Raw genomic sequence first — 22,487 nt, 5'->3', positions numbered from 1 at the left:
ATCATTCATTCATACATTTATTCATTCATTTATTCCTGCACACTCGACCAATACTTCTTGAGCATCTACAATAAACCAGATTCTATTCTAGGGACAGCCGATACAGCAGTGAATAAGAAAGGCAATAATATTTGTCCCCCTGGAACTTATCATCTAGTGTGGAGGGAGACTGATAACAAAAAATAGATGCATGAACATCTTGTGTGTTAGGAATAGTTAAAGGAGATGAAGACAAAAAACCAGGAAAAGCAGATAAACAGTTTTGGTAATGGGATTCTAATTTTAACCAGGTGGTAAGAAGAAGCCATGCTGAGAAGTTGATATTTGAGACAAGATCTGAAGGAAGTGAGGGAGTGAGAGATTGGGTGTCTGGGGAAGGATGTTGCAGCAAGAGGGAACAGCAGGTACAAAAGCATGGAGGCAGGATCCCAAGCAAGGCGCTAAGCTCTCCCATATGTGTGCTAATTCAGTCCTCCCAACAACCTGATGGTATTGGTCATATTCTACACCCATTTCACAGACGAGGGAACTGAGCCTCCATTGTCATGGAATCACCCTCCCAAGGCCAAATAGATTGGATGTAGGTGAGTCAGGATCTGAATTTGCCTAGATGTGACTTCACACCCCATTCTCCCCATCATCATGCCATTCTGCCTCCAAATGAGGCTGCAACCTCTGGCAGCTCAAAGTGGGCTTGTGTAGGACAGACATCAATGTAATCACCAAATTCCCAGACTCTGAGACTTAAGACAGCCTGGGAAGCTGTCATGCAAACATTCCAGAGCCAGACAGAACCCGGATTCCAGTTCTTGTTGTGCCTTTCACAAGCTATGTGATGATGCACAATTTTGAAGCCTCAGTTTCCTCCTCTGAAAAGTGGAACTGTTAGTTTATACCTCATAGGGTTTCTACGAGCATTCATGGAGCTAATGCATGTAAGGGATCTATGGCAATGCCTGCCACAAAGAAAGCTCAATATGTTAGTGGTTAATTTTTATGTTAGTTAAGATTAACCTGCCTAGTACTTACTGTGCTCCAGGCTTTGTGGTGAGTGCTTTAGAGAGGTCACCTTATTTAATCCTCTGAATGACCCTGTGGGGTGAGTGCTATTATCCTCATCTGACAGATGGGGAAACTGAGACACACAGAGATGAATTGTCTTGCACATTGTGTTAGGCAGCTTGGGCTGCATCACCAAATATTATAGACTGGCGGCCTTAGCAGAGATTTATTTTCTCACATCTCTGGAGGTCAGAGGTCTGAAATCGAGGTGTCAGCAGGGCCGTGGTTTCTCTGAAGGCTCTAGGAGAGAATCTGCTCTGTGTCTCTCTCCCAGCACCTGGTGTTGCCGTCAATCCTTGGCATTCCTTGAGCTGTAGACACATCACTCCAATCTCTGCCTCTGTCGTCACATGGTGTTCTCCCCAAGCCTGCCTCTGTGCCCCTTCTCCTCTACTTATAAAGACACCAATCAGATAAGATTAAGATTAACCATCCTACTCCAGCATGATCCCATGTTAACTTACATCTTAATTGCAACTAGAAAGACCGTTTCCAAATAATGTCACATTCTCAGAGACCCGTTTTAGCACTTCAACATATCTTTTCTCTCTATGCCAAGAAAAAAAGACTACGGCCATTTGTGCAATCTGTGATCATTACGTTTTGAAACTATTCATCACCCTTTTCCTTACATATTATTGGCCAGAATTTATTCTCATGGTCCCACCTAACAGCAAGGGAGGTTAGGGAGAAGGGGAGAATGTGGGTATTGGGGAGCCTCAGTGCTGTGTGCCACAAGATAAGAACATGTAGAGCAAATCTGCACTTGCAGGCTCCTGCTCTCATTTCCTCGTCTGCCTTAACCTGGGTTTTCTCTTCCACTCTCTAGACGTGGATGAATGTGTGGATCTCAGAGACTGCCCAGAGCATGCGACTTGCCACAACAGTCCTGGAAGCTACTATTGTGTCTGCAACCCAGGATTTGTTTCCAGCAGTGGAAACATGAGATTCCGCGGTCCAGGGGAGACGTGTGAAGGTAAGTGGAGGGATCTGTTGGGGAATCAGGTCCAATTCTGTTTGCAAATTCAGCAGTGGTGGGTGATGAGTAGGGGCATGTCTCGGCTGAGTTCAAAGACTTTTCTGCAAAGCTGAAGCTAATAATCATTCATTCATACATTCACTCATTCATTCATTCATTCCTGCACCTTTCGACCAATACTACTTGAGCATCTACAATACAGCAGGTTGTATTCTAGGAATGGTGAATACAGCAGTGAATAACACAGGCAATAATATTTGTCCCCCTGGAAATTATCGTCTTGTTTGGAGGGAGATAGATAACAAAAAATAGAAGCACGAACATGTTGTGTGTTAGGGATACTTAAAGGAGATGAAGACAAATAAGGCAGGAAATGTAGATATAGAGTTCCGGAGGTGGGTTTCTAATTTTAACACGGTGGTAAGAAGAGGCCGTGCTGAGAAGTTGATATTTGAGACAATATCTGAAGGAAGTGAGGGAGTGAGAGATTGGGTATCTGGGGAAGGATGTTCCAGGAGGATGGAACAGCAGGTACAAAAGGCTGGAGGCAGGATCCCAGCCAAGGCAATAAGCTCTCCCTCTCGTGTGCTCATTCAGTCTTCCCAACAACCTGAAGGTATTGTTCATATTCTACATCCATTTCACAGACAAGGACTGTGAGCCTCCACTGTGGTGGAATAACCCTCCCAAGGCCAAATAGATAGGAGGTAGGAGAGTCAGGATCTGAGTGTGCCCAAGAGTGACTTCACACCCCGTGCTCACAACCACCATGCCATTCTGCCTCCAAATGAGGCTGCAACCTCTGGCAGCTCAAGGAGGGCTTGCGTAGGACAAACATTGATTTAATCACCAAATTTCCAGACTCTGGCACTCAAGACAGCCTGAGAAGCTGTCATGCAAATATTCCAGAGCCAGACAGAACCCGGATTCCAATCCTCGTGCCTTTCACAATCTATGCGACGTTGCACAATTTTTGAGTTTCAGTTTCCTCCTCTGAAAAGTGGAAATATTAGTTTACAGGTCATAGGCCTGCTATGAGCATTCATGGAGCTAACACATGTAAGGGATCTAAGGCAATACCTGCCACAAAGAAAGCTCGACATGTTAGTGGTTAATTTTTATTTTAGTTAAGATTTGCTTGCCTAGTACTTACTGTGTTCCAGGCTCTGTGGTGAGCGCTTTCCAGAGGTCACCTTATTTAATCCTCTGAATGACATTGTGGGGTGGGTATTATTATCCTCGTCTGACAGATGGGGAAATTGAGACACACAGAGATGAATTCTCTTGTCCATTGTGTTGGGAAGCTCGGGCTGCATAACAAAATATTGTAGACTGGCGGCCTTAAGTAACAGAGAATTATTGTCCCACATTCTGGAGGCCAGAGGTCTGGAATCAAGGTGTCAGCAGGGCCGTGCTTTCTGTGAAGGCTCTGGGAGAGAATATGCTCTGTGTCTCTCTCCCAGCTTCTGGTGTTACCAGCAATCTTCGGTGTTGTAAATGCGTCACTCCCATCTCTGCCTCTGTCATCACATGGTGTTCTCCCCAAGGCTGCCTCTGTGCCTCTTCGCCTCTTCTTATAAGGACACCAATTATATCAGATTAAGGGACCATCCTTCTCCAGCATGATCCCATGTTAACTTACATCTTAATTGTATCTACAAGGACCCTATGTCCAAATAAGGTCACATTCTAAGGGACCAGGTTTAGGAACTCAACATTTCTTTTTGGAGGACACAATTCAACCCACAGTGGTCTCCTTCACTCTCCAATGCTGCCTTCCCTTGCAGCCCTGCTCTGGGGCGCTAACTCAACCTCTTCCTTCTACGCTGCCTAGATGTGAATGAGTGTGCGAATTCCACCATCTGCCCAGCTAATGCAACCTGCACCAACACTTTGGACAGTTACTACTGTACTTGCAAACAAGGCTTCCTGTCCAGCACCGGAGAGACACAGTTCGTGGGCCCAGGAGTCGAATGCAAAGGTGAGTTCACGTCCCCTCAAAGGTGGTCGGAAAAGCAGGTGGGATCTAGCTGGGTAGCACATACAGGTGCTTTTTGTTTTTGCCCCAAATATTAATTATTTATTCATTTCCTTCCTTCCTCCCTGCTTTCTTTCCTCCTTCCTTCCTTCCTCCCTCCCTTCTCTCTCTTTCTTTCTTTCTCTATCTCTCTCTTTCCCTTTCTTTCTTTCTTTTCCTTCTTTCTTCCTTCCTTCCTTCCTTCCTTCCTTCCTTCCTTCCTTCCTTCCTCCCTCCCTCCCTCCCTCCCTCCCTCCCTCTCTCTCTCTCTCTCCCTCTTTCTTTCTTTCTTTCTTTCTTTCTTTCTTTCTTTCTTTCTTTCTTTCTTTCTTTCTTTCTTTCTTTCTTTCTTTCTTTCTTTCTTTCTTTCTTTCTTTCTTTCTTTCTTTCTTTCTTTCCTTCCTCCCTCCCTCCCTCCCTCCCTCCCTCCTTCCTTCCTTCCTTCCTTTCGCCTCCCTCCCTCCCCCATCCCTCCCTCCCTCCTCCCTTCCTTTCTTTCTTTCTTCTTTGCATTCTTCCTTTCTCTCTCTCTCTCTCTCTTACTTTCTATTTCTTTCATCATGAGAATTATTCCTGGTCACTAAAATTTCCAAAGATTATAGACTAGCATTAGGAAAAAAATTAAAATTAAAATCATGCTCCCTGTCAATATCCAGAAATACCCACTGATTTCATTGTGAGGGCCCACTGTTTGGTCGCCTTTCCATGGAGATAGTCAGAATTTCTAACATTTATTGAGTGCCAGGTCCTGTGCGAAGTGCTTTATGTGCAATGTCACATTAAACGGACTATAGGCATTTTGATGATCTCCATTGTCCAGATGAGAAAATTGAGGCTTGGAGAGCTGAAATGACTTTTTTAGGGTCATGCAGTTGAACTGGCATTCAAATCCAGGTCTTTCTGACTGTACTGAGGGTGTCTCAACCACGTTACTTAGCTGCCACACTCTAGTTAAGAGATGTTGGTGAAATGTATTTCATCTCTATAAGCCTCAATGGTTCCATATGTAAAACGGGCGTATAAGAGTATCCAACTCCAAGGATAGTTGGGAAGATTAAATGCAATAATGTATGCGGTGTTCTAGGCACATGTGCAGTATTAAGAGCTATATTAACATAAATAATATAAAGTAACATAATTCCCACAAGGAGCTAAGATCTCTGTCAGCATTCCTTATATTTAAACCCCAGTTCTCCTCTTGACAGTAAAGATCTGATTATTCCTCTGAATAAGACCAGAGGTTGGCAATTTTTCTGTAAGAGGCCACATAATAAACATTCTGGAAGTTGCAAGTCATACGATCTCTGTCATGATCACTCAGTGGTGGTGCAAACACAGCCGTAGATGATACAAAAATGAATGGATGTGTCTGTGTGCCAATAAAGCTTTATTTACACAAACAGGTGGTGGGCTGGATTTGACCCATGGGATGTAGTTTGCTGAGCTCTGAAGAAGATGATGCATTTCTATCACTTTTGCAGTTAGTTTCCAGGGATCCCCAAACATCGTTCTTTATCTTTGGCCTACAGTTCATGGGTTATTCAGTCAGCTCAGTAGTGCTGATGAACCCTGGTGCTTAAATTTGGGGTGAAATCAATCTTAACCATATAGAAAATGATGGATACTACAGCAACTATTTTGTCTACTCTATGTCTTTGACCCCCAGTATGGTGACTGATACGTTGTGAATATTTAATATATATTTGTTGAATGAAGGAATATGTACGTTATTCTTTATGTCAACTCCAAATTGAGTCATCCTTCTATTGGCAGGCACTTAGGTTTTTCTAATGTTTTACAACTTGAAACAAAGCTGAATGAGCATCCCTGTGATCTGGGAGGGAGCTATAGGAGACTTGTGTTGAAGTTGTGCTTCCATAACAAGTACATAGTAAGGGTTTATGTGGAGTAACTTGTCAGAGCAGGGTTGAAATAGATTTGTGGAGGGCCACCCCATGGTTCCATGACTGCATGATTCCATGGGTCCTTCAATGAGTAAATTCCTAGAATTTGCTTTGCAAGGTGTCCGAGTTATCTATTGCTGGGTCACAGACCACCTGCAAATTTAGTTGCAAATAGTAATCATTCATTATGTTCATGAATGAATCTGCTATTAGGGCTGAGTTTGGAGAGGATGGCTTGTCCCTATTCCACACAGTGTCAGTTGAGTTGGCTCAACTGGAGGCTAGAGGATCCACTTTGAAAAGAGTCTACTCACAAGGCTGGCAAGGTGGTGCTGGCTGTTTGACTGGCTGCTCCCCCAGGGCTGTGGGCTGGATGTCTTAGTTCTTCCCCATTGAGCTGCATTTTCATGGCTGGTTGGGCTTCCTCAAAGTATGGCAGCTGATTTTCAAGAATGAGCATCTCAAGAGAACAAGGAAGTACATTATATTTCTACGACCTATCATGATCTACGACCTATCATTCTTCTGACTAAGCATGGTATTTTTATGACCTGGTGTCACTTCCACCATAGTCACAAGCATGCTCAGATTCCAGGGGAGGGAATATAGACCCCAATACTTGATGGGTGGAGTACCAAGGTCTCACTGAATGAAGGACATATGGGAGGGAAACATAGTTTCAACCATCTTTGGAAAATACAATGGGATTCACAAGATGAGGCAACATTCTAACTCTGACTCTTTATCCAGATATAGATGAGTGTTCTCAAAACACGCGACAATATGGTCTTAACTCAATCTGCCAAAACCTGCCAGGGAGGTACAAGTGCAGCTGTTTGCCTAGTTTCTCTTCTCCTACTGGAATCAACTGGAACCTGGGAAATCCAGGTCGTTTTGCCTGTACACGTAATGTTCTCAGGCTCTCAGGCATGGTCTTTGGTGGAAAGCTATCACTGAGTTGGGTACATGTGTTTCTCATCCTAGACACCCAATCTTTTGTCTGCTCACTCTCCTCCACTGCTCCTCAGACATCAATGAATGCCTCTCCAGTGGGATCTTCGCAGAGCGTTCTGAGTGTTCCTACTCCTTAGGAAGCTATAGGTGCAGCTGTCGAGATGGGTTCTTCTCTAACAACTCCACCTGTGAAGGCACAGAGGGCCTGCCCTTCTTTATTTACCTACTTAATTAAGAATCACCTGATTTCATGATCCTATTAGGTAGTGATCATGATCCTTATTTTAGGAATGAGAACACAGAGGCTCAGAGAGGTGAAGTGACTTGCCAAGGGATGCACAGCTATTCGGTGGAAGAATCATGATTTGAACTCCCGTTGAGGGCCTACTGTGACTTAAGCAGTGGGTCAGGCAGTTCCTGCGAATAATGCAGGGGCTCCATCTCTATAGCGATTTTCTCTCCAGTGGACATTGGCAATGTCTAGACACATTTTTGATTGCCACAGCTGTTGTTATTGGATTGTGTGTGCTACTGTCCTCTAGTGGGTAGAGGCCAGAGATGCTGTTAACCATCTTACAATGCACAGAACAGCCTCCCCACGACCAAATATGACCCAGTCCCAAATGCCGGTAATGCTGAGGTAGAGATACTGTGTTATAGGGAGAGCTCAGACTCAAACCTCAGCACTTTTTCCTAAAAGGTAATTGAATTAAGACCTGAGAGTTACCCTCATCCTCCCTCCCCTTCCATATTAAATCGGTCATCAAGTCTCAGAGAATCTACCTGCTAGATATGTCTTGACTCTCTCCACTCTTCTCCATCCTCTATTCAGGCTGCATCCTCACTGCAGCAGCATCTTCACTGGTCTCTCCCTTTCTCCAGGCTTCCCCTCTCAAATCCACCCTCCACACTGCAGCCAGAATGTTCTCACAAAGACACCATGGCTCCATCTTCCTGAGTCTAGGGTGGTTCTATTGTTTTCCTCTTTTATTTGTAGGGAGGATGACTTCATTCAGCAGGGCATGGAGTGATCAAGCCCTTATCACATTCCCTTGGCTTGGAGTCAGAGATATTTGAAGTCATCTCTGATTTCTCTGGTCCATTTGTAGCAGTTAGCTGTTGCTGAGTAACAAATCACCCTGAAAGTCAATGGGTAAAAACTAGCACCATTCATTTAGCTCTTGATTCCATGCACTGGTGGTTTAGGTTGGGCTCTGCTGGTCAGTTCTTTGGGTCTCAACCATTCTTCTTCATGTGAGGAGAGAATGAGCCTTCATGAATTCACAGGTAATCAATGAATCTGGATCATGAATTATGAAAGGTTTAGAGGCAAAAATGAGCGTAGGTGGGAACAAACTCTCAGGGTCTTGCCTGTTCTAATGAGGAGTTTGGATTTTATCCTGAGCTGTGAGGACCCTCATCAGAAGATTTGCCTGGGTCATAAACTTGCCTCTAAATGCTTCCTTTCTGTAATGATGAAAATGTGTTTAAGAAGGTGGGACCAGAGCCAGGGAAACCCATTGGCTTCAGTCAGTGGTGGGGCTGTGCACTGCAGCTGCAGCCGCAGCATCCTTCATCCTTTTGACTTAGACCAGTTTTCTACTTAGATATGGATGAATGTTCCAGGAGCTTGACTCTTTGTGGTCCCAATTCCACCTGCACCAATATCCCGGGAGAACACAGTTGCTCCTGCCTGCCTGGGTTCTTTTTGCCTGATGTTTGGACCCCTGAGAAACCAGAGGCTTTCAAATGTACCAGTCATTCTCCCAGTCATGCTGAGGACTACTCAATGCATGTCAAACTACTCTGAAATGCAGCAGCTTATAACAACAACCATCTGATCTTGCTCATGATTCCATGGGTTGACCACATGGTTTTTCTGGGGCACTAAGATGGCTGGCCGGTCCAAAGTAGGCTTGCTTACGTGACTGGTAGTTGGTGCTGATCTCTGGCAGGGGCCTCAGTGGTCCTTTCCACATGGCTTCTTGGGCTTCCTCAGAGCATGGCAGTTGGTTTCCAAGAAGGAAAGTTCCAAGAAGAAGAAAGCAGAAACTGCCAGTTCTCATAAGGCCTGGGCTTGGAAGTCCCCAAGTGTTACTTCTACCACATTCTATTGGTCACAGTCACAGGGCCAGCCTAGATCCAAAAGAAGGGGAAATAAACTCTCCATCTCACTGGGAGAGCAACATGTGCATACAGGAAATGGAAGAACTGATGGCTCCATATTCGGAGGGTCTACCATACAGCAGAACACATTTTATAGTCTTCAATCCCTGGGGAAATGCATGCTTCTTTTCATTAGAAATATTATATTTCTTCTTATTCGTTGATCTTTACTAGCTGCTGACATTGTTAGAAGCAGAACAATAGAGGCATAAAGAGGAAAGGGATCTTAGAGAGATTAACACAGCTCTAAGGGCTCTAGGAACCTATTCAGAATCCCCATCTAGGGCCAGAAAACAAGGCCATGGTCTTCCACTCTCCTTTCAGTCAAATTATCACCTCTTTTATTTGTCTTACCTATTCGGGTTTCACTTCACAAGAAGGAAGGTTTCTTGGGCCAAAAAGTTTTGAAAGCCATGCCCCTAGTCCAGCTCTATATGCAAAATATAAATTGCACCTGTGGTATGTCTGACAAGAGCTCACTTAGTCGAGGCTTAAATATTTCTGGAAGTGGGCAGCTTGCGGTAAAAAGAAACCCACTCCTTGGTTAGAGATGTTTTCTGTGATACCAAGAAAAAAAAAACGCTTTCCCATGCCTTCCAACCATGTCGTTTGAGACCTCCAAATTAGTCTACGTTCCTATCACAAAGACTTCTCATCCCAACTCTCCATGGTATCGCCTGGTGCAATATACCATATACTTGTGTAAGCCCCTAGTGTGGACAATGCCGATTTATCCCTTATTTTTTTTGAGATGACATAGAAATATGAAAGGTTTTGTCCTTACCTCCCTCCTATTCATTTTTTTTTATTATTTTTATTTATTTATTTTTGGTGAGGAAGATTGGCTCAGAGCTAACGTCTGTTGCCAATCTTCCTCATTTTGCTGGAGGAAGAGTGGCCCTGAGCTAACATTTATGCCCACCTTCCTCTACTTTATATGTGGGATGCTGACCTAGCATGGCTTGATGAGCGGCATGTAGGTCCACACCTGGGATCTGAACCCACGAGCCCTGGGCTGCTGAAGCAGAGTGTGTGAACTTACACCACAGGGCCAGACCTCTCCTATTTATTTTTTTCTGGGACATTCTATTCCATATATCCTCTGTGGATCAGAAACCTTCAGAGGGAGAAGTAACCTCTTGTTGCCACAGTGACCATACATCACCCTGTATTGGTTAAGCTGGGGTTTCTCAACTTTTGCACTATTAACATTTTGGGCTGGATAGTTCTTTGTTGTGTGTAGGGCTATTCTGTGCATTAGTGGATATTTGGCAGTATGTTTGGCCTCTACCCCCAGATCCCCGTGACCACGAAAAATGTCTCCAGACATTGCCCAACGTCCACTGGAGGGGCAAATTGCCCTCAGTTGAGAACCACTAGCTTAACGTAGTAGAAATTTCTGACTCCCTTAACCATCCAGTATGGATATCCTTGGTCAATAGGCAGCTTTCCTCCACAAGGTGATACAGGGATCCAGTCCTCTTGCATCTCTGGTTTTTCTATGGTTAGGACCTTGGCATCCTTGGTTTCAGCCAGTGGCAGGGAAAGAGAGAGAAGACACACTCACTTCTTAACCACCTGGGCCCAGGAGTGATATGCCATACCCTCTCCCATTCTATGAGTGAAAGCTAATCACATGGCCCCGCCTAGATGCAGGGGGCTCTGGGAAATGCAGTCCCTTGTTGTGCCGCCATTTTTTAGTGACAATGCTATGCCTTGGAAGGGGAAGCATGACTTTGTTGGATTGTTGGCCAACTCTGCCTCACTCCACAGATATTGATGAGTGCCTTGATATGTAACCTTTCGGCCAAAGGCATTGAAAAGTGCCTTTTCAATGCAACGTGCACCAACACCCACCAGGAGCTACTTTTGTACCTGCCACCCTGGCTTTGCACCAAGCAATGGACAGCTGAACTTCACAGACCAAGCAGTGGGATGCAGAGGAGAGCAGAGGGTTTGCTGGTCAACCCTGGAAAGAAGGCTATCCTTGTTCCTCGGGGTTTTTTGATCTTTTTGAGTTCTTTGCAGATATTGATGAGTGCTCCCAAGATCCATCACCCTGTGGTACCGATTCTGTCTGCACCAACGCCCCAGGCTCCTACAGCTGTAGCTGCGTTGTGGGCTTCTGTCCCAATCCAGAAGGCTCCTGGAAACATGGCAACTTCAGCTGCGAAATTAATCCTCTCCTTATGTGTCTTGGCAATGGAATCTGTCTTTCTTTGGTTGTAAAATCCTCACTCTACCCAAACTCTGGATCCTCTTCTTACTTTCATTCATTCTCCCTTTTTATATTCTTTCACTAATACATTAATTTGATAAATTATTTTTGAAGCATTAATTAATTAACTATTTAATCAAACAGGCCCCTGCACTAGGTACTGGGGATTCAATCCTGGATGTGATGGACATGATATTTGCCCTCATGTAGCTTATAGTCTAGGGAAGGAAGTAGAGAGCACACACATAATTATTTAATAATTGAAAAATTGTCATGCCCTTTGGCATATTATATACCCCATTAGTGAGATATATAATATGCTCCAGGCAAGTGACATTTAAGCTGAAGCTTGAAGGAAGAGTAGGGATTATGCAGATGAAGAGTGGAGATCACAGCCCTGAGGCTAACAAAGACTGAGGACAAAGGGAAATGGCATTAGCTGCATCTGAGCAGGTGGGCAGAGGTCAGAATCTGCAGGACCTTGTGTGCTGTGTGAAGAACTTTAGTCTTTCTGCTGAGAACAGTGGGGAACCATGAAAGGTTTACGTTTTTAAAATTATGGATTATCTGATACATTAAAAATATAAGTAATTTATATGGATGCAATGAAGTATAATAATAAAATTGATATATCCAAGGCCCTTGCCAACATAAGAACCAGAATATCATCAATTTTATTGCATTTTCTGCATGCTTCTTCTCCACTCCGTATATCCTTGTCTTCTCCCCAGAGGGAACCACTCGGACTTTTGTGTTTATAATACCCCTACTTAAAAAAAACCCTGCCATTTATGTATCCCTAAACAATATCTTGCTTAGTTTTGTTTGCTTTGGAGCTTTATAAAAATGGTTTCACACCACATATGATCGTTTTTTATTGAGATATAATTGACATATAACATTCTATTAGTTTCAGGTGTACAACATAATGATTGATATTTGGATATATTGCAAAATAATCACAATAAGTCTAGTTAACATTCATTACCCTACATAGTTACAAAAGTGTTTTTTTTCTTGTGATGAGAACTTTTAAGATCTACTCTCTTAGCAACTTTCAAATATGCAATACAGTATTATTCACTATTGTCCCCATGCTGTACATTACATCCTCAGGACTTACTTATTTTATAACTGGAAATTTGTTCCTCCTGACTACCTTCATCCATTTTGCCCCCCCCACCCCCACCTCTGGCAACCACCAATCTGTTCTCTTATCTATGAGCTTGGCTTTTTTTTTTTTTTAATATTCCACATATAAGTGAGATCATATGATATTTTCCAGAGTTGCTCTTTTTCACTCAATAATCACACTTCCCAGAGTCCCTGATGTTGTAGCGTGTAGCTGTAGCTTGTTCATTTCCACTGTTGTATAACATGGCAATGGATGCATTTACAGCATGGGGTATGACTGTGTAAATAATCATATCTTTCTGTGGTTGACATTTGATTTGCTTGCTTTTGTTTTCATCCTAGTGGTTCCCTTCAAGTGTAAAGAAGCTGTGTTACCCAACAATAAGCAGGTCCGGCTATGCCAAGAGGGAGCAGTGGTGGAGCCTGAATATGTAAGTATTTTTGAAGGTTCCTAGCTCTTGAAGTTGTCCTAGAAGCCACTTAGGTAGGATGTTGCTTTGCAGTTTTAACGAAGACAAAAATATACAGTGGCCTAAACCAGATAGCAGTTTATTTCTCTCTTTGTAACAGTCTGAGTGTAAGCTGCTGAGAGCTGATGTGATGGCTCCATAATGCTCTGTCATCATGAACACAAGACTCCCTTGTTGTGGTCCAATGCAGCTGCTCCAGTCCCCGCCATCACGTCTGCATTTCAGCTGGTGGGCAAGGGAGAAGGGGAGGTGACAGGCACTGTCCTTCCTTTTAAGAGTATGACCCAGTATCACTTCTGCTTATACCTCATTGGCCAGAAATTAGTCATGTGGTCACACCTAGCTACAAGGAAAGTTGGGAAGGGAGGACATTTGCTCATCTAAAACTTGGGAATTCTCTTACTAAAAGAAGAAAGGATGTTGGAGTCTCATTACTAGTGAAGATGTTGGTGCTGCGTCTGTGTGATATGGGATGCATGTGTGATACATAGCCCCCAGGCCAGGCACAGAGGAATCTGGACATCTGATTCTCTAATGGAGTCACTCCAGTGAGTAAAGGCTCCATGAGCATCTTCAGGAATTGGTGTAACTATTTTAAATATGAGCTTATAAATTAGCTTTGGAATTCCCATGCACTTTGGACCATTGTCATGTTTTTTTTTCATTTGGTGAAATACACCTAAAAAATTCACCATTGTAAAGTACACAATTCAGTGGCATTTAGTATTCACAATGATGTGTAACCACCATCTCTGTCTATCTCCAAAACATTTTCATCACCCCCAAAGGAAACCCTATACCCATTAGCAGTCACTGCCCATTACCCCCCACCCCAACCCCTGGTAAACACTCATCTACTTTCCGTCTCCACAGATGTGTCTATTCTGGACATTTCATATAAATGGAATCATACGCTATGTGGTCTTTTGTGTCTGGCTCCTTCACTGAGCAATATGTTTTCAAGTTTCATCCATGTTGCAGCATGTATCAATGCTTCATTCCTTTTTATGGCTGAGTACTATTCCATTTGGACCACTGTTTTTTCACACATTTCCCCATCTTTTTACCCCACTAAATAGTTTTGCTGTCTATGTTTCTTTTGTTGTTGTTGTTGTTCATGGAAGAGAAAGGTGCTGTGGTTCCAATTCTGATCAAATGGTGAGTTTTTATTTCCCCGAGAATTCGAGAGACTCACAAGACCTCAGGAATTTGGGACCACCCTGTATGGTGGGCTTGATGGCCCAATTTGTACCTTACATGCTTGGGGGATAGACTGATCAATGCTCACGAATGCTGTTCCCTCTTGGGCACAGGTTTCCTTTTGTGCACTAATGAACACCACCTTCAGCATCCTGGACGATGCCTGTGAGAACAAAGCCACCGTCGTTTCTCTGAAGGTAACGAGGAAATCTTTGTAATTGTGTTTCGAGTTTCGAGCATCTTGGGGGACACTTTGGGAGCAGAAAGTCCTCTTTATAATTAATAGACTGTGAGTTAATATTTAATTTATTACAGTTGTAAGTTTTTAAAAATTAACACGCAGTAAAATTGCCTTTTTCTTTACAATCCTATGAGTTTTATTACCTGAGTAGATTTGTGTAACCACCACCACAATCAGAATACAGAACAGTTCCATCTCCCCCAAGAACTCTCTTGGGTTTTCTCTTTACAATCAAATACTCCCTCCACCACTAACCCCTGTAAATCCCTGATCTGTTCTCTGTCATTATAGCTTTGTCTTTTCCAGAATGTGATATAAACGGAATCACGTGGCCTTTTGAGTCTGGCTTCTTTCACTCAGCATAATGCCTTCGAGATCCATCAATGTTGTGTCTATCGATAGTCCCATTCCTTTTTTTCTGGTAACCATTAATGATATTTAGTACATTTACAATGTTGTCTAACCATCACCACTATCTAGTTCCAGAACATTTTCATCACCCCAAAAGGAAATTCCCTACCCGTTAAGCAGCCACACCTCATCCTTCCCTCGACTGCAACGCATTCTCTTGATGAGAGAGAGAGGACAGCTGCTATTTCATTGATGGGGAGAGAGAGCAAGTACACCTTTCTTTGCAGAATACGGCTGAGAGTGTTACCTCTGTGCTTGAGCAAACGTCCACGTGGTCCAACTTCACCAAAGAAGAAACGTCCACCCTGGCCACAGTCTTACTGGAGACCGTGGAGAGCACCACGTTGGCAGCGTTCCTGAAATCCTCAGAGAATGTCAGTCAATCTATTCAGACGGAACACCTAGGTAGGCTATACCCTCCACGGCAAGCTCACACCTGGGTGCTGATTTTGAGGGGTGACTTCAGCAATGTGATTCTCCATGTCTTTTCCATATACCGTTTCCCTGACTGTTTCTAACCTCTGAACTCACACAAAGCAAGCCTATTATAGTAACGACATCTCTCATTTATTGAGCATCAGGCATTGTGTTAAGAGTTTGTGGCCAGGCACTGTTTGGAGGGCGTCGTTAATTCATTCAACAAATATTCGTTGACTGCCTACTGAGTGCCAGGTGTTAAGATATGATAGTCGTTTGCTGTGTTCAAATATTTCGAGCTCTTTCTTCTGGGCCCACGTTAGGATTGTACTTCCTGGCTTGGGGTTAGGTGGGATTTTGTGATGAGTTTAAGCCAGTGAATTGTGAATGGAATAGTTGCTGGTGTGAGGCCTTCCAGAGCCTTCTTTCCCTCTACTCTAGGGACAGGCAGTGTTTCAGATCATAATGTCTCCATCTGTGTGGGTCCCAGGGCAAGGAGAACACAGAGCACAGCCCCAAGTCAATTCACGATGGACACAAAGCATGAATGAGAAATCAATAATTATTTATAACCCACTAAGATTTGGGGTTGTGTGTTACTGCTGCATGCCCATTCCTCTCTTGACTGATACAGCTATGGATTTACCACACTGAACGTGCTTGGTGGGTGACTGCGTGGGAATTTCAGGTACTGTATGCCTTAACGGCAGCACCCCACTCCTGGTAGCTCCAGTATCAGTCACATAATCCCGGGTAATTCCATCCTCATGGGTGCCCAGGAGGCTAAGAGGTGGAAATAGAGTGTTTGGTGAACTGCCAACAGAGTTGAACAAAACTAGCCTTGTGAATTTTATATTTTAGTGATAGACCTATGGCATACCAGATAGAGCTAGTGCTACTGAGAAAAATACAGCACGCTAAGGAGGCTCGAGAGTGTCAAGATTAGTGGGAGCATTGCTATTGTATATAGTGTGGTTAGGGGAAGTCTCACTGGGGCAGAGACCTGAGGGAAGGGAGCCGTGTAAATATTGGGAGACAGAGCAAGTGTGTTCCTTGGAACACTTGGTGAGTTCAAGGAACAATGAGCAGGCCGGTGAAAGCTGCAGCAGAAGGGGTCAGAACAGAAAGGGAGTGCAGGTTTTGTAGATGAAGGTAGGGACTCAGGATTTTATTTGAGGTAAGATAGGGGGATGGGATTGGAGAGTTTGAGAAAATGCATGGCATTATCTGGCTGATATTTTTCGAGGGTACCTCTGGTAGAATTATCTATTTTGTTTTCAATAAGAGTCCTTTAATCATTGCTATGCTGCAGGTGAGAAATTTGAGGCTCAGAGAAGTTAAGTCGTTGCTCAAGTTTGCACAGCTGGTGAGTGGCAGGGCTGGACTCCATCTGACTGCAGAACCCAAGCCCTCATCCACCATACTGGCTTGCCCCGGTCCCTTCCTAATTCCTTTGGCTTTGGAAAACTTGCCTAAATTTGGAGTAGCCAGAGTCACAACTCTGTCGCCTTCCATCACTGTCGACTTCAATCCCATCTTTTCCTCATGCATCCCCTATGATGTGAGGGCTCACGCCTATGGATCCACCTGGGTTGCTCACATGTTTGGTGCTACCATCCTCCTACCAATCATCAGGGGCTCAAGAGGTTTCCCGTGATGAATTGGCCTTTCTGTTCTCTCCTTTGCTTGCGACTACGGATGCTTACCTTTCTTGGACAGAAACCAAATTCAGGACCCACTTTCTGGGTGACCTCATGCAAACTCTCCCTTTCTCCTTCTAGATATTAATACCCAAGTTATCAACAAAGAATGCTCTGAGGAGAGCACCGTCTTTAACTTGAAAGCCAAAGGGGATGAGATGAAGATTTGGTGCTCCACAATTAAAGAATCCGAATCCACAGGTACAGACCCGCTCCTGAGAATCAAGGAGGCTGGTTGTGGTATATTCAATCAGCAAACATTTATCCATCACCTCCCAGGTGCCAAGTCCTGTGCCAGCTGGTGAGGGAATCTCTGATGGCAGAGGCAGAAATAGCCCATGCCCTTGGGGAGTTTTCCATCTTCTGGGGAAGGCAGACATTAAATAAATAATCTCACAATACTGGAGTACTGAAACCTTCCCTGTCCAATACAGCAGCCACTGGCCACACTTTGTTATTGAGCGCTTGAAATGTGGCTAGATTGTGAGCATAGAATACATACCAAATTTCAAAGGCTTGGTACAAAAAACAGAGGATGTAAAACATCTCATTAATAATTTTTCTAGGGGCCGGCCCGATGGCACAAGTGGTTAAGTGCAAGTGCTCCGCTGCGGCGGCCCAGGGTTCGCCGGTTCGGATCCCAGGCGCGCACTGATGCACCGCTTGGGAAGCCACGCTGCGGCGGAGTCCCACATAAAGTGGAGGAAGATGGGCATGGATGTTAGCCCAGGGCCAGTCTTCCCCAGCAACAAAAGAGGAGGATTGGCAGATGTTAGCACAGGGCTGATCTTCCTCACACACAAAAATATAATAATAATTTTTGCTATTGATCATGTGTTGAAATGATAATATTTTGCATGTATTGAGTTAATATATTATTAAAATGAATTTTACCCGTTTTCTACTTTTTTGAAATGTGGCTACTAGAAAATCTAAAATTGCATATGTGGCTAATACTATGTTTCTAGCAGACGGCACTAATCTGTATCAAGGGTTGGCAAACTTTTCCTGTAGAGGGCAGGTTAGTAAATATTTTAGGCATTGAGGGCAATACAATTTGTGTTGCAACCATTCGACTCTACTGTTGTGGTGCAAAAGCATTCATAGGCAATATGTAAATGAACAGGTGTGGCTGCGTTGCAATAGAACTTTTATTTACAAAACACAGGCAATGGCCAGATAAGCCTGTACATTGTCCACCACCCCTGATCTACATGCTCTCTGGAGGGCACAGACCTAGGACACATCCTGGGAGACCCCCAACGTTGAAAGGGGAAGCCGACCAAAGAGATTAGACAAGAATGACCACAAATGTGGGAGGGGAACTTATTTTCCACTGCTGAGTTGAATTGTCCTTTAAAAACACAAATTCAAATTTGTTTTTAAGTATAGCCAAGATTTCTCCAGGTGATAGCACCTCAGGATTTTTTTCTATGGTTCTATGAGGGTCACCAACCAGAAGCCCACCCATGTTTTAATCCTCAGAGCAGGCCAGTGAAGGTGCAGGAATGCATGGGATATTACAGTGCATATACTAATAAATACTCAGCAAATGATTCCCTTTTTTTGTTTTTTTTTTTTTGCGTTTGGGGCAAATCGCAGGGACCACTGGGGTGGCATTTGTCTCCTTTGCGGGTATGGAGTCTGTTTTGGATGAGAGCTTCTTCCAAGACCCTCGGGCGCCCTTGGGCAACTCCAGGAGGAAGCTGAAGATGAATTCTCGCATTGCTGGGGGCATCATGACCGGGAAGAAGAAAGATGGCTTCTCCAACCCAGTTATCTACACTCTGGAGAACACCGAGGTTTGTGAAGAGGTCTCCACTGAGCCCCCATCTACCCGTTGAGAACTCCCCATCCCCTAGTGGGCTTAACTCTTATTTTTGTTTATTGAGGTAACGTTGGTTTATAATATCATATAAATTTCAGGTGTACATCATTATATTTCGATTTCTGTGTAGACTATGTCATGTTCACCACCCAAAGACTAATTACTGTCCATCACCACACACAGGTACCCTGTCACCCCTTCTGCCCTCCTCCCTCCCCCTTTCCCCTCTGGTAACCACTAGTCTAATCTCTGTATCTATGTGTTTGTTTACTGTTGTTGTTGTTGTCTTTATCTTCTATTTATGAGGGAGATCATACGGTATTTGACTTTCTATCTCTGACATTTCTTTTAGCATAATACCCTCAAGGTCCATCCATGTTGCTGCAAATGGAAAGATTTCATCTTTTTTATGGCTGAGTAGTATTCCATTGTGTATATATACCACATCTCCTTTATCCATTTGTCCATTGATGGGCACTTAGGTTGTTTCCAAGTCTTGGCTATTGTTAATAATGCTGCAATGAACATAGGGGTGCAAGTATCTTTACACATTCATGTTTTCACGTACTTTGCATAAATACCTGGCAGTGGAATAGCTTAACTCTCATTTTTAATAGGCACCCATTAAGGTGGCAAGCTTCCACAATTTCTAGCAACTTAAGCCAATCCTCAAAATCCACCTCTAGAGGAGTAAACTTTCCTATTTCTATTTGGCGTTCTTCCATTCATCAGCAGGCAAGATTTAGGTTAGGTTAAGTAACACTGATGCAGGAATATTTACAGAGACTTTAGTTACATTAGCTATGACCAAGTCAGTGGGAGAGATAGATCTGACATCCAAGACATTTCTTCTCATGACTGCACAATGAAATGGCAGCGTTTTCCTCCATCCCCTATAGAGCATACCTGCATCTTCTTGCCCCAGATGACTTCAGGTTGGCCACATTGCACTCATTCAGGGGGGATTCTCAGGTGACCAGGGCCTTTGATTTTTTTCAGCCAAAGCAGAAGTCTGAGGACCCCATCTGCGTTTCCTGGACAACAGATGCAAAGGGTGGTAGGTGGACGCCATCTGGCTGCGAGATCCTTGAAGCTTCCGAGACGCATACTGTCTGCAGCTGTAATCGAATGGCGAACCTGGCCATCATCATGGCTTCTAGGGAGCTCACGGTGAGTAGTGATGCTCTGTTTCTTGCTCCCCAAATCCAATGGGAAAATATTGACTAAACATGCATGGTGTGCCTCTCATGGCCTTGTGTGTTGTGGGAGGGAGTCATGGGGGGACAGAAGGGGTGTGTGCCATACCTCTGCCCTTGGAGAATTCATGGTCTTGTTGGCAAGCCATGACCCTCATATGTCAAATGAGGAATGACCCTAAACAGGTGCAGGCACAGTAAAAATCACAGATCCCATTTACTGAGCACTGATCTTGTTCTGGACCCTTTATTTTAAGTGTTTTTAGACCCATTGCACAGGATAAGAGACTGAGGCTCAGTAGCCTTCTAGTAATTGGAAGGTGGGATTCTATTCCAGGACAGTCTGGTTCCAGAAGTCTCTTTCCACTGAACCATACAAATGGTGCAAGAGGTTGCAGTGTAGGAATTCAGAGGTGTTTCAGTGAGATCTGGTGACAGATCAGGGAAGAAATGAAGAACGAAGTGAGCCTTGGTGAGCAGGCAGATTTGGTAGAGAGGAAAGACATCCTCATTAGTGCTGTGGTGAGTTTCCTTACCTCTCATGCAAGATCTGAGGTGAATTCTCTGCCAGGGAGGCCCTAACTGCTAGTTAGAGGAATATGTGGCTTAGGACTTGAGAGAACTGGCTCCAGAGCAAGACCGGCCGAGTTTCAAGTCCATCTCTGTCACTTCCTAGCTGTGTTTCCTTGGGAAAACCACTCAGCCTCTCTGAGCAGAGCCCAATTTTCTCATCTCAGAAATGAGAACAAGAAAAAAATAATGATGACAACTAACACTTATAGGGTACGTAATATGTTCCTGGCACAGTTGTGAGTACTTTAAGTATTTTCACCGAATCCTCCTAAAAAAACTGTATAAGGTAGTTACTATTAGTAGCCTCTTTTTAACAGATGAGGAAACTGAGGCACAGAGCAGTGAAGTGTCTTGCTCAAGCTCATACAGCTAGAAACCGGCAGAACTGTAGTCAGTTCTCTTAAACACTAAGTCACGCTAGCATGGAGATGAGCTCATGAGATGGTGCCTGGCATATCTTTAACACACAGAAAGCATGCAAATAAATTTAAGATTAATTTAAAAATTAGTTATGAATAACAGCACAGGGGAAGGACTCAGCTTGTCATTTCCACTCCCAGAAGTTGAATGCCTATGTATCAGTCCTGGTTTGGTGCAGGAAAAACAGGAACCACTCTAGGTGTTTCAAGCAGGAAAGGATTTAACACGGGGAAGTGGGCGCTCACAAATCTGTGGAAGGGACGAAGGAGTTGAAGTCAGGGGCTGCTGCTTGGATTCTGGTTTCAAGATCACCCCTCTGCAGCTGTAATCCAGAGGTCAGAAGTTCCTTCTGTCAGGTCACCCCACATCCATGAAATTAAAGACTGGACAGTTGGAATGTGGAGTCCAGCCACAGCTCACTCCTGTCTGCAGGAAGCTGGTATCTGCCTCCATTCTGCCTTGTGAAACTTTCATGCAGGCATCTCGTTGGAGAACCTAACTGACATCCAGGACCTTAGCCCCAAAGGATTCTGGGAAATGTAGTTTGTAGACATGATGGGATGCGGTGTAGGATAGGGGTGAGAATGGGTGCTGATGGATGCCAACAGATGCCAAAGGATGATGATGGACAGTATCTACTTCACTCTGAGTGTCAGAGGGAGAAAAGGTCCTCAAGACCTTTTTGCCCAAGCCAGGAGTCTGGATAATTCTTTCTCCTGCCCAGAGCATGCTGGTCCCTCTCTGAGTGGTGTATCTCTTTCCTGACAGATGGATTTCTCTTTGTACATCATTAGCCACGTGGGCATGATCATCTCACTGGTGTGTCTCGTCTTGGCCATCGCCACCTTCCTGCTGTGCCGTAGCATTCGCAACCACAACACCTACCTCCACCTGCACCTCTGCGTGTGCCTCTTCTTGGCCAAGATGCTCTTCCTCACCGGTGTAGACAAGACTGACAACCAGGTCTCACATCCCTCAGGCTATGCCCCCATCAAGCCCCATCATCTCCACATCTGCCTCTGCTCATCCCTACCCACTCCCTCTATGCCAGTTGACACCTCAGGACCTTTGCACACACTGTGCCCTCTTTCAACAATACTCATCTCCCAGCTCCTCACTTGCTTGACTCCTTCTTGTGATAGAAAGGTCTCAGTTTAAAATAATTTCCCTGATCATGTTATATATTGTGGTGGTCCCTCCTATTACTCGTTAAACCATTGGTTCTCATCTGGGATGATTCTGCCCCCTAGGGGACACTTGGCGATGTCTGGAGATGACATTGGTTGTCACCACTGGGAGGAAGCGCTACTGCCATCTAGTGGGTGGAGGCCAGGGATGCTGCTAAACATCTTACCATACACAGGACAGTCCCCACAACAGAAAATAATCTGGCAGCAGTGTTTCAAATGTCAATAATGCTACAGCTGAGAAACTGCTCCTTGTAACTCTAGTTTGCATTCTTTCCCAGCACTCGTTTGAAACCATATTGATTAGTTATTGTTTTACTTGTGTATCTACCTCCTCCCCTACACTATGTGCCCCGTGAGAGCAATGACTTTGGCCAATTTACCACCTATAACTGTGCCAGAAATAGTAG

At 44.2% G+C, this 22,487-nt stretch overlaps 1 protein-coding gene and 1 pseudogene across 2 annotated transcripts in view; one reads left to right on the top strand and one right to left on the bottom strand.

Annotated features, from left to right (window-relative positions):
• The window catches only part of LOC131394240 (adhesion G protein-coupled receptor E1-like), a 737,363-nt pseudogene that overhangs the window by 207,080 nt on the left and 507,796 nt on the right, over positions 1 to 22,487 (bottom strand).
• Positions 1 to 22,487, top strand: part of LOC131394484 (adhesion G protein-coupled receptor E1-like) — a 62,127-nt gene that overhangs the window by 27,425 nt on the left and 12,215 nt on the right. For both annotated transcript variants that reach the window (XM_058525852.1, XM_058525851.1), the window contains 8 exons: positions 3,876 to 4,022; positions 12,777 to 12,865; positions 14,218 to 14,301; positions 14,984 to 15,161; positions 16,955 to 17,074; positions 18,476 to 18,675; positions 19,701 to 19,871; positions 21,659 to 21,853. In XM_058525852.1, the coding sequence (XP_058381835.1) occupies positions 3,876 to 4,022; positions 12,777 to 12,865; positions 14,218 to 14,301; positions 14,984 to 15,161; positions 16,955 to 17,074; positions 18,476 to 18,675; positions 19,701 to 19,871; positions 21,659 to 21,853 (1,184 nt within the window). The remainder of the gene's footprint in view (positions 1 to 3,875; positions 4,023 to 12,776; positions 12,866 to 14,217; positions 14,302 to 14,983; positions 15,162 to 16,954; positions 17,075 to 18,475; positions 18,676 to 19,700; positions 19,872 to 21,658; positions 21,854 to 22,487) is intronic.

Source organism: Diceros bicornis, chromosome 30, assembly GCF_020826845.1.
Source record: "Diceros bicornis minor isolate mBicDic1 chromosome 30, mDicBic1.mat.cur, whole genome shotgun sequence".
NCBI lineage: Eukaryota > Metazoa > Chordata > Mammalia > Perissodactyla > Rhinocerotidae > Diceros > Diceros bicornis.
Note: the sequence above shows the minus strand (reverse complement) of the source record. Positions and strands in the feature narration are given on the sequence as shown.